The 10,982-nt window shown below is 40.7% G+C and overlaps 2 protein-coding genes and 1 long non-coding RNA gene across 5 annotated transcripts; 2 read left to right on the top strand and 1 right to left on the bottom strand.

The window, feature by feature from the left end:
* Positions 1-2,760: 2,760 nt before the first annotated feature.
* LOC121723388 lies at positions 2,761-4,266 on the top strand. The gene is made up of 3 exons (XM_042109005.1): positions 2,761-3,597; positions 3,689-3,772; positions 3,887-4,266. The coding sequence occupies exons 1-3, from the start codon at positions 3,052-3,054 to the stop codon at positions 4,118-4,120; spliced, it is 864 nt and encodes a 287-aa protein (XP_041964939.1). The 5' UTR covers positions 2,761-3,051; the 3' UTR covers positions 4,121-4,266.
* Positions 4,267-5,769, bottom strand: LOC121723393. The gene is made up of 4 exons (XR_006034941.1): positions 5,550-5,769; positions 5,368-5,453; positions 5,215-5,269; positions 4,267-5,064 (listed from the first exon to the last, which is right to left on the bottom strand). It is a non-coding gene; the product is annotated as an uncharacterized LOC121723393 (long non-coding RNA).
* Positions 5,770-8,804: 3,035 nt separating this feature from the next.
* Positions 8,805-10,624, top strand: LOC121723382 (calponin homology domain-containing protein DDB_G0272472-like). 3 transcript variants are annotated; one of them, XM_042108998.1, is made up of 4 exons: positions 8,805-8,861; positions 9,084-9,924; positions 10,018-10,101; positions 10,219-10,624. In XM_042108998.1, exons 2-4 carry the CDS (start codon positions 9,358-9,360, stop codon positions 10,606-10,608), a joined length of 1,041 nt encoding a protein of 346 aa, XP_041964932.1. In that variant the 5' UTR covers positions 8,805-8,861; positions 9,084-9,357; the 3' UTR covers positions 10,609-10,624. The 3 variants fall into 3 exon arrangements, with proteins under 3 accessions (XP_041964932.1, XP_041964931.1, XP_041964930.1); XM_042108997.1 differs by having other exon boundaries at positions 9,084-9,178; positions 9,340-10,101; XM_042108996.1 differs by having other exon boundaries at positions 9,084-10,101.
* Positions 10,625-10,982: the final 358 nt, after the last annotated feature.

The following is a 10,982-nucleotide window of genomic DNA, read 5'->3' on the forward strand; positions in this document are numbered from 1 at the left end:
CACCAACAACAACCAAAACTAGACTACTCATTGTTTACATGTACATTAAATGTAACGTTTCATTATGAATCAAATTAAAAGATTATCCTCTTTGCAAACGTTGGCATAGGCATATGGTGACAGATTAATTTAATAATGTTGCTGCGTGAATCATGGTAAGCGCGAATGAAGTTGCCACTTCTTAATGGGACTCACTGTATGGAAGTAGGCTAAGTAAAATAGCAGTGTATTAACAGAATATAATAAAACAGAATAAATATGGATATTCAATATGACAAATATATAACAGATATGTACATAACATACAGCTATGTGCAGTGTGGAAACCGTGTCATTGTAGTGCAGGAACAACATTATAAGAGTAGTAAGAATAAGTCTATGTGCAGGATGAATAGTATAAAGATCAGTAGAATAACTATGTATGAATGTAATTACAGTAGGTCTATGTACATTTGTAAATAAATAGAAAACTATGGGTGAGAGGGATAAATTAATTTTATTTAATCGTAAAAGTAAATTGCATTCAATTAAATTGCAATTCTTTCCAGTAGGCTTTAATGTCACGCAAAAAGTACAACCAAAGCTGAGCTTGATCACCTAGAACGTCTAAAGAACCAGAACTTAAGTGTAGTTTTTTGCTGGGCCCCAGGCCATGTTGGTCTGAGGGGAAATGAGAAAGCGGACAGTGCTGCTAAGCAAGCCCTCAATGAAGAAGTCACAGAATGTCAAATCCCTGCCCCAGACCTTAAACCTATACTGAACTCTTACATCTCAGATAAGTGGCAATCTGAATGGGATTAATGTACCAACAAGCAAGGAATGTGAATTTTGGCACATTTTCATGATCCACTGGGTCGTTATGGGCCACACAAAATACGGTGTTGCTAAAATTACCCCTATCAAAGTCAAAGTCAAAGTCAAAGTCAGCTTTATTGTCAATTTCTTCACATGTTCCAGACATACAAAGAGATCGAAATTACGTTTCTCACTATCCCACGGTGAAGACAAGACATATTTTACCAATTTAGGTCCACAGACAAACATAACATTCAAGTAAACAAAAAGTAAGTAAATAAGTAAATAAAAAAGTAAGTAAATAAGTAAATAAGAGGGCACATATAATAATGAAAAAATAAGAGCAGCAAAATGTGGTTGAAATTGTGCATAGACAGTCAATAAAAATACTAGTGCAAATTCAGGCCAATAAAAGGCTTGGGTAGTTCTGTTTGACCTAAGTAAAGTGGCAAAGTGAAAGTGGCATAGTGGTGCAAATATTGTGGCTATTAGAGACATGCGTTCATGAGTATCCAGCTACATTCAATGAGTTAAGTAAAATACATTCACACACACAAAAAAAACATCAAAGATGAAAGGCACTGTTAGAATGCTTGGATCAAGCCAGGTTCAGCATAGCGTATGTCACTGTCTGCTCACGTTGGTGACCAGACCAGGGCAGGCACACTTTCGCAGTTCCCGCCGGAAATGCAGTCTAGTTGATTATAACAACTTCATATATACAGTAGATACTCCTACAAAAATTACTCCACTGCAGGTGAAAGTTGCCAAGTCAAATTGTGACAATGTATGAATGACTCCATTACTATGTCACGTTATGACCCTGTAGCAGCCGGGTTTTTTTTTTGTATAAAATAGGCTAACAATGATGTCATGACCACACAACTTTCTGTCGTGCTGTAGAGAAATTACTGTACAGTCAGGAGAAGCTCACATGCAATCGGGGGGAATGGTGGGTGGACGTGGAGGCGAACAATCAAGGGAGAAGCCCAAAGAGAGTCAATGAAAGCATCGGAACACAATATTTCAGCAACATTTTGATGAATTGGACATCGGAATGTGGCAAATGAAGTCATATGTAGTAGGCCTAGCATTTATCCACAAACAACTAGGATATTTCCTATATATTCACAGAAAAAAAACCTAATTATACAGGTACCGGTAATGGGGGGGGGGGGGGTCTCAATTTTTATCGCGGTTAATGGTTTATTTTTTTAGATCTACAGTACGCTTGATTCTGATTTCTCCCGGCACAGCTGCCAGCAGAGTTACAAATGAACATTTATGCCTCCCAGTCAGTCCATTAAGTGATTTTGGAAAGTCTTTTGTGAGTTAAAGAGTTTGAAAATGAATTATTCTCCAGATAAATTCTAGATAGGTATGGCATATTTCTACAGTTAAGCCTACACATCAAATGTAAGGCCTAATAAATGAATACCAGTAAACAGCCTAGGCCTAATCATAAAGTGTAAATGTATGCAAATTACAGGCAGTATGAATAGGCATATTCTGGGCATCTGCACTGACTGAAAATTACAATAATAATAAGCTTTATTTGTATAGCACGTTTCATACACAGAATGTAGCTGAAAGTGCTTTACATCGGGAGCACTTAACACAATAAAGAAAAAGTAAGAGAAAATATATATATATATATATATATATAAAAAACATCAGATATTTATAAATTAAGTATAAGTATATACTCTTTTGATCCCGTGAGGGAAATTTGGTCTCTGCATTTAACCCAATCCGTGAATTAGTGAAACACACACAGCACACAGTGAAGTGAAGCACACACTAATCCCAGCGCAGTGAGCTGCCTGCTACAACAGCGGCACTCGGGGAGCAGTGAGGGGTTAGGTGCCTTGCTCAAGGGCACTTCAGCCCTTGTGATGAGAATTCACAGGATAGATACAACACATATAGTAAAACAAGTGCAGTGAAATAGGAAGACCATGTAAATAGCAGCAGTCGAATGTAAAATAATGTGAAGAAATAGGCTACAAGATAAAATGAGTTAACTAAAAGCTCTCGTATACAGATATGTTTTCAGGCCTTTTTTTTAAAAGATGTTCACTAAACTCGCCTGTTTGATGTACAGAGGCAGGGTGTTCCATAGCTTTGGTGCATAATAGATAAAAGCATTTTCTCCACTTTGCTTGTGGAGCACTTTGGGCACAATTAAAAGATCAGCATGGGAAGATCTAAGGTTCCTTTGCAATTGATAAGATCAGTTCAGCTAACACAGGGGTAATGTGCTCAAAACTGAGTACCATCACAGCGGATGAGCTGCGACGATTTCTTGCTGATGAGGCCGGAGAGGCACAAGACAAAGAGTGCGCTATGAGGTCCACTCTTGAGAACCTTGTACGGTTCCTTGCAGAGATGGAGCAATCCAGTAAGGCAGAGGTCGAGGAGTGGCAAAGAGAGAAAGCGAGGATTGAGGCAGCTATACAGGCCGACCTCCGCAATATGGAGGAGAATATTCACCTGGACCACATATTACTGACACGTTTAGCAACAACGCTGACTGAGAAGGCAGATATGGAGAGACAGAAACTTTCAAGCCTACCTCTGGCGAAAGAACACCAGAGGATAGTCTCTCTCCTGGAGAAGAAGTGTGACTATGATTATGATAAAATTATGTTAAATGATCCAGAGCGTGCTAAAAGAGAGTCAGAGAACTGGACCAGATGGACCCAAGAGAGAGTAGACAGCACCTTAAAAATGGCGCTGACTGCTGCTGCCATCAAGCAAAAGTGGCTACAGCAGCTGAAAAGCCAGGCTGAAAAATGGATGGTGATAAATCACTTTTACCTACACATCCAACCTATACTTTTATACCCAACATGGTGGCAAACTGACAAAATGCTTTTTCTGTTTTCCTCAGGTGTCTATTCCTCAGGTTTCAGACGGACCTGCTCAAGAGGTCAACGACACCCACATTAAGCTGAGCCTTGATGATTGCCTCCAGGTACCTTAACGAACAGTTGCCATGGAAAAACTGTAATTACAGCATGACTGATTACACACAATCTTTCTCCAATCTAGCTCATTATTTACCCAAAACTATTTCTTTTTTTTTTAGTCTCTGAGCTTCAGCAGCCAGAAAGCTGAACAGATCATTGTTCAGAACCAGATGCTCCAGGCGAAGATTGATGCAAAGTTGGACAAAAAGATGGCACGTCTTGTGGCTGAGGCCATTAAAAAGGAGGAGAAGATCAGGGCTGCAGAGCTGAAGAAGAGGAGGCAGATGGAGGAAAAGACCAGGAAAAAGCTGGAGGAAATACAGAAGGCTGAGCAGTCGAGCACCAGAGGATAGTCTCTTTGACTATAACTATGATCACATTATGCTGAATGATGTATGAGTGCCCCCCGAGGACGAGTGAATGCTGTATGCAATGGAGATGTTGCCAGTGAACCCCCCCCCCCCCCCCCCCCCCTAACAGAATTGTTCCAGATATAAATGCTCACCCATCACGGTCGTTGTCTATTTAATTTTACTTGTGATTATTCTTTTCTTGCCTTTTGTTTTTACCATTAAAATGCTTAAGTAAAAAAAAAGAAGAAAAAAAAAAAAAAAAGAGTCTGAGAACTGGACCATATGGACCCAAGAGAGAGTGGACAGCACCTTATCAATGGCCCTGACTGCTGCTGCCTAAGAAATACAATAGTTCCTAAGAAAATATTGGTGAAGAGCATTTAAGACGATTCTTAAGGACTTCAATTTTTCTTAGAAATCTACTTAGGATTTACTTTAAGATTTTTTTTCTGTGCATCCAGCCCCAGGGGTTTGCTAGTCAGGCTGACTTTGATCGTCTGTAGTGCTCTATCGTGCTCAGGGCTCCAGTGGCACGGTGTGTCTGTAGTTCGGCACAGTGTGTCTTTAGTACAGCAGTTCGCTATGCCAAGCAATTTCCTGACTTCAGTCGAGGCTTGTAGATCACCGGCCTGCTGAATGGTGGCAACTTTTTTAGGTTCAGCTGAGATTCCACCAGCTGAGAAAATGAAACCAAAGAATTTGAGTTTAGCTTTGTTGAACTCACATTCTATTGAGTGTGAGCTCTCTGTCTTTCAGTCTCTGGAACCCGGCTCTGAGGCTGGAAGGATAGATCTCTATGTGCTCCTGCTGGCTGTTGGTAGGCAATCGGGCTTCCGGCTTGCACCATCCCAAGGGCAGAGTTGACCAATGGAACCTCAGCTGATGTTCATGCTACACACCATTGGCGACTCCGCTCTGGAGAAGTCGGCATATGTCTCAGTCACCTTGGGATGGAGTAGTGTATAGTTTAGCAATACAACTCAACATCAACTATGCACAATTTTAGTTCTATGCACACAGTATCTGGCACATTTTGTACAGCTCCACACAACATTACAAATGGTACGACGGGTTAAATCAGAGGGTAAACTCACCCGAAGGACAGAAAGATCAGGTAGATCCCCACTGAGGCCTTTGTAGAGCGTGCTCCTGCGAAGTGAAGTGTAAAACATGTATAAGTGAAAATGCTCAATGGCTTATAGACCTAAAATCAAAATACCCATATATTGTTACAATATTGCTTTTACCTTATATCCTCTGTTGTTGCTTTAGGACGGCTCTTCGGTTTAGCAGACAGCACAGCCATTTTGTCCACTGGGCCGGTTTTTATACCCTGTAGTGTTTGCAGGACATACTTTAAGCACATCTCCAGTAAAACAACATAACAACTACAAAACAGTAATTGGTTATATGTTTTTGGTTGACTTACCAGAGTCCTAGGTTTGTACCACTACTGTTCTCCCTCAGTACAGCTTAGCACAGGGGGGACTACAGGCACCTTCAGCTGCGAGTAGTGGGCTGACTGGTACAAAAGAGCAACACAGTGGTTGCACAGCGCAGCTCCAGCAATGCAAGAACATTTATGGTGAATCAGCTGCACAGGCTTGCTGTCTTTAAGAACCACCTGCAATGTCAGAATGTGATAGTAAGTCACAATTTATCATAGCCTGGTCAGTCATTCTTTTAGGATACTCATTGCTTACAGATTCTTTTAAGATACAGTCTTGCATTGTGACTCATTTCTTTAGACCAGCAGACCACCCCTGGTGTTGAATCTTCAATCTAACATTTTGAAGTTAGGAGATAAGATAATATTCTAAGCTGTGTTGGATTAATGTGCTGAATATTATGCCATATCATTTTCCACTTGTATTTCAGTAATAGTACCCTTCACTCCAGACTGTAGCTTGACCAAGAAAACCTTCACCCAGTGGGGACCAGCTAGGTGAACTTACATTTTAACCTGCTTGCTCTTACATTAGTCACAATTTTTTAGTCACCATCATCAATTCACTAAACTTTACCCTAGCTGATTCCCCACCTGCTAACATAATAACTGATGCAAGCAAAAATCCAGTGGGGTCAAGCAATGCACAGTAAACCTGTAGCAGCTAGCTGCTAAGGTACTGTAAACATGTAGCACTACAGTACACATTGCTAATCCCCAGGAACATCAAAAACGCTGGGTTATTTGGCTGATAAGCCTACTCTTATCTGATCTTATTACATTATACATTATCGTATCTTATCGTATTCATAACTAGCACTTAACTAATACTTAAGCTGTGAGGTTTCTCTTTTTTCGTCAGCTAGATGCTAGACTACCTGTAGCACATTGCCCTGACGACCACCTCTCCTGAATCCTGATCTTTTATGGAAAGATAACAATCAACATAACATAACAAGCAAACACAGTCACAAACACTAGCTGGTATTTTTTACTAGGTAGCGTTAGGCAAACGCTAACGTTAGCAGTTATCAAATACTTACCCTCAAAGAATGTAAAAAGAAATGTACATTTTAAATCCCGTGTTCCTCTGATCCTGCTAGCTTAGTCTGGTACATATTTTCGCACGGCCGGCTGTTGCACTGCCTTTCGGAACATAAGATAATGGACATTATTTTTAGGCGCGAAGTATGTGCCTAGCTTCTGCTAAGGTTTGCTAACATTACTTACATAGTTTTCGACTGTTGCTGGCCCCTTTCATTTGCAGGTTTTGACGGCTGACCATTGCCATCCATCTCTTCATGCGCTCTTGGTCCTTGGGGAAGCCATACATTCGGTAACCCTTCTCGGACCGATTGGAGCATCCAAACGCTGCAGCGCCAACCATGGTATGACCACTGATCTATAAAATGTTAGTTGTAATCAATGAACCATGACACCATTAAAGCAGAGCCCGTCTACCCTCTGATTAAACATCACAGAGAGTGGGTGACAACTTTTCCTCAACCACTTATGCCCTCTGACTTTTGAGAATAGGTAAGAGGTCAGAGTTCATGACTAAACAAGGATCCTCCCTCCCTCTCTCTCCTGAACACTTTTGAATTTGCTCAAGGCTATTATAAGTGTGTATTGGCATAAAGTATAGTATGTTTGCGACGTTATAATATGTTGTGAATGGTTTGCCCTAAATATATAGTGCTACCTGCTGTGTCCATTGTTGAATCTGTTTTTGCCCTATTTTGCTTCAGCGGCTTTTTAGTGTCCAACTCCTGAAGCCAACTCCTGGCTTCAGCTTTCCATGCTGCATCCTCCTTTGCAGTGTGCGGATGTAGGCAGTGGAATCTGCATTCGCTGGAGGGTTTTACAACCAGTGGTGCCAGCGGTAAAATGTATTTGTATATTTTAATTGTCTCCTTTCCCCACCGTATTCCTCTCTTCTTTTCCTGTCCGAGGGCTCTAATTTGATCTCTCTGAAACATTTGTGTGAACTTCTGGTTAACCAAATTGTTCCTCTATCCAGTAAGGCAGCAAGCGAGGATTGAGGCAGCTATACAGGCCGACCTCCGCAATATGGAGAAGAATATTCGCTTGGATCAAATATTACTCGCACGTTTAGCGACAACGCTGGCTGAGAAGGCAGAGATAAGAGACCGAAACTCTTAAGCCTACCTCTGGCGAAAGAACACCAGAGAATAGTCTCTCTCTTGGAGAAGGAGTTTGTGTATGCCAAATTAATTATATTTTATCTCCTTTCCCCACCGTATACACACACGTTCTTGTTCTCATTCATTGTTTAATTAATAAAAAAAATACTATTTCATTCATCCAAGTGTAATGAGTTGTTATTCTTTAATATATTTGATACTTTGTGTATGGCTGTCTTAAAAGTATCATGGTAGTGTTGTCAACTCCTGCCTCATCACAAGTGGGCTGGACACTAAATGCTGAATGGACTGTTGCTACTCTGCTTTCTCAATTGTTCTCTGTTCTCGAAATTACAAGCAAAATCAAGGAAATCCACGATAGTCCAGTTGCGCAAAAAAGAACATCTTGAATCGTCTTTGATTTCAAAACAGAAATGTGGTAAGGTCAAAGATAAGGTTAAGCCACTAAAGCCAGGAGCCTAGAGCTACGTGCTAACACGAACTTGAAGCTTCCCTCCAAAACTTTAACATATCTAAGTAATACTTATTAAAAGCCTTCAGTTATCACCCTATCAGTCCAAATGTAAAACTGTCATTTACAAATATGCAATAGCCTAACAGTCAAATAAGCTCTCACTTGGGTATGCGTTTTCATTTATATACCATTAACGCAATCGCTGCTGTCAGTCTTGTTCTATAGAAGAACATGACATGAATCATGTTTTGTTCCCACCAGTGCATGAGGTAAGCACGCACAAAGTAATTAGGCTACATTGAACTGCCATATTTTGACAGAGCAATGAATATATCCAAAACCTGCTTGCTGAACAGATATGCCTTTTAATTACCATAGTCTCTCAATAGGGTAAACAGGTGCTATAGCTAGCCCTGTCAGTGTGCTAATACATCAACGAACATCAGTCATTTTGGCAAAGATCCTTCATTACTAACAAGAGTAATCAAAGATCTTTGCATAGGATCTTTGCCAAAATGACTTCCGAAATAAATAACCTTGGCTACTATGACGTAGGGCTTGAATTGCCATGGAGACTTCTACGTAACAATGAGGCATTCTAGAACAGGTCTAGAATGTTCAGTAAGTTAACACTCATATTCACTTTTGATTTCAGACTGCGATCGTTACTGCATGGTGAGTGTGTGCTAGTGATACTCAACAAAAATAATATTTTACATGAATTGTTCAATTCAAGACTTTTCCTCAGTGATTCCTTGTTGGTGGAATGAGTTGCCTGTGCTCTCCTTTCCTGTGATAGTTTTGGGTCTTTCAAGAGGGGACTAAAGACATCTGTTCAGCATACACTTTCTTATGAGTTATGGTTTTTATATTATAGTATGTGTTTATTTTTATTAGGCTATTCATTGATATTGCATCATTCTGATCACGACAAAAAGACAGCAACTCCTCACAGTCAGTCCATCAAGTGATTTTGGAAAGTCATTTGTAAGGTAAAGACCTAAAAAATAGAGCCTGATAAATGAACACCAATAAACAGCCTAGGCCTAATCATGAAGATGTATGCAAATTACAGGCAGTAATGAATAGGCTTATTCTGAACATTTAAAGGTAGGCTAGTCTGCACTGACTGCAAACTAAACATATTGTATAGTTTTCCAGGATTTCCATAATGGATGAATTTAGTGAGGGTCTGAAAGCAGAACTGAGCACCACCACAGCGGATGAGCTGAGACAATTTCTTGGCGGAAAGACCAAAAAGGCACAGGACAAGGAGCTCGCCATGAGGGCTACTCTGGAGAACCTTGTACGGTTCCTTGCAGAGATGGAGCAATCCAGTAAGGCAGAGGTCGAGGAGTGGCAAAGAGAGAAAGCGAGGATTGAGGCAGCTATACAGGCCGACCTCCGCAATATGGAGGAGAATATTCGCTTGGACCAAATATTACTCGCACGTTTAGCGACAACGCTGGCTGAGAAGGCAGATATGGAGAGACAGAAACTCTCAAGCCTACCTCTGGCGAAAGAACACCAGAGGATAGTCTCTCTCCTGGAGAAGAAGTTTGACTATGATTATGATAAAATTATGTTAAACGATCCAGAGCGTGCTAAAAGAGAGTCAGAGAACTGGACCAGATGGACCCAAGAGAGAGTGGACAGCACCTTAAAAATGGCGTTGACTGCTGCTGCCATCAAACAACAGTGGCTACAGCAGCTGAAAAGCCAGGCTGAAAAACGGATGGTGATAAATATCACTTTTACCTACACATCCCACCTATACTTTTATACCCAACATGGTGGCAAACTGAGAAAATGCTTTGTCTGTTTTCCTCAGGTGTCTGTTCCTCAGGTGTCAGACGGACCTGCTCAAGAGGTCAACGACATCCAAATTAAGCTGAGCCTTGATGATGGCCTCCAGGTACCTTAACGCATAGTTGCCACGAAACACTGTAATTACACCATGACTGATTGCACAATCTTACACACAATCTTTCTCCAATCTAGCTCATAATTAACCCAAAACATTTTTTTTTAGTCTCTGAGCTTCAGCAGCCAGAAAGCTGAACAGGTCGTTGTTCAAAACCAGATGCTCCAGGCGAAGATTGATGCAAAGTTGGACAAAAAGATGGCACGTCTTGTGGCTGAGGCCATTAAAAAGGAGGAGAAGATCAGGGCTGCAGAGCTGAAGAAGAGGAGGCAGATGGAGGAAAAGACCAGGAAAAAGCTGGAGGAAATACAGAAGGCCGAGCTGAAGGAAAAGAAAAGGAGGGAGGCTAAGGAGAAAAAAGAGGCCGAAAAAATGGAGAGGAGGCGAGCAAAAGAGGAGAGGGGCGAGACCACACAGCCCAGATTTTGTTTCTGCTTCAGGAAATCTTCCCGATCAAAAGACAATTACCAAGAAGTCCGTAGCACTGATAATGAATAAATAATATTTTTCAGTCCATCTGTTTTTTGTGCTTGTTCCATCCAGACTAGGGACCTGTTTCCGAAGCGATGGCCACACCAGCCGGGCCAAGGGTGAATTGGCCTAATTTATAACCTCATTGCTTTATTTATTGTTCACATCTCAATGTGTATATAGCTATACTTTATCAGTTTCATTTTTCGGTTCAGACATCGGGTTCAGCTCATTTCAAAGAAAGGTTTTTTTTTATTATTATTTTTTTTATTATTATTATGAATAAGCATTGGTACATTAACATAGTACAAGTTAAAAATCACGATGGTACCATGAAAAATTCAACATTACATAGATAAAGACAAAAAAACGTATGCAATTCAGACGCTAGGGAAGGTTAT

Source organism: Alosa sapidissima, chromosome 11 (genome assembly GCF_018492685.1).
Source record: "Alosa sapidissima isolate fAloSap1 chromosome 11, fAloSap1.pri, whole genome shotgun sequence".
Taxonomy (NCBI): Eukaryota; Metazoa; Chordata; class Actinopteri; order Clupeiformes; family Clupeidae; genus Alosa; species Alosa sapidissima.

Coding starts and splice junctions, on each gene's coding strand:
- LOC121723382 (XM_042108996.1), top strand. CDS start 9,358: ATGGATGAATTTAGTGAGGGTCTGAAAGCAGAACTGAGCACCACCACA. Junction 10,102..10,218: donor GCCTTGATGATGGCCTCCAG/GTACCTTAACGC, acceptor ATTTTTTTTTAG/TCTCTGAGCTTCAGCAGCCA.
- LOC121723388 (XM_042109005.1), top strand. CDS start 3,052: ATGTGCTCAAAACTGAGTACCATCACAGCGGATGAGCTGCGACGATTT. Junction 3,598..3,688: donor GCCAGGCTGAAAAATGGATG/GTGATAAATCAC, acceptor TGTTTTCCTCAG/GTGTCTATTCCTCAGGTTTC. Junction 3,773..3,886: donor GCCTTGATGATTGCCTCCAG/GTACCTTAACGA, acceptor TTTTTTTTTTAG/TCTCTGAGCTTCAGCAGCCA.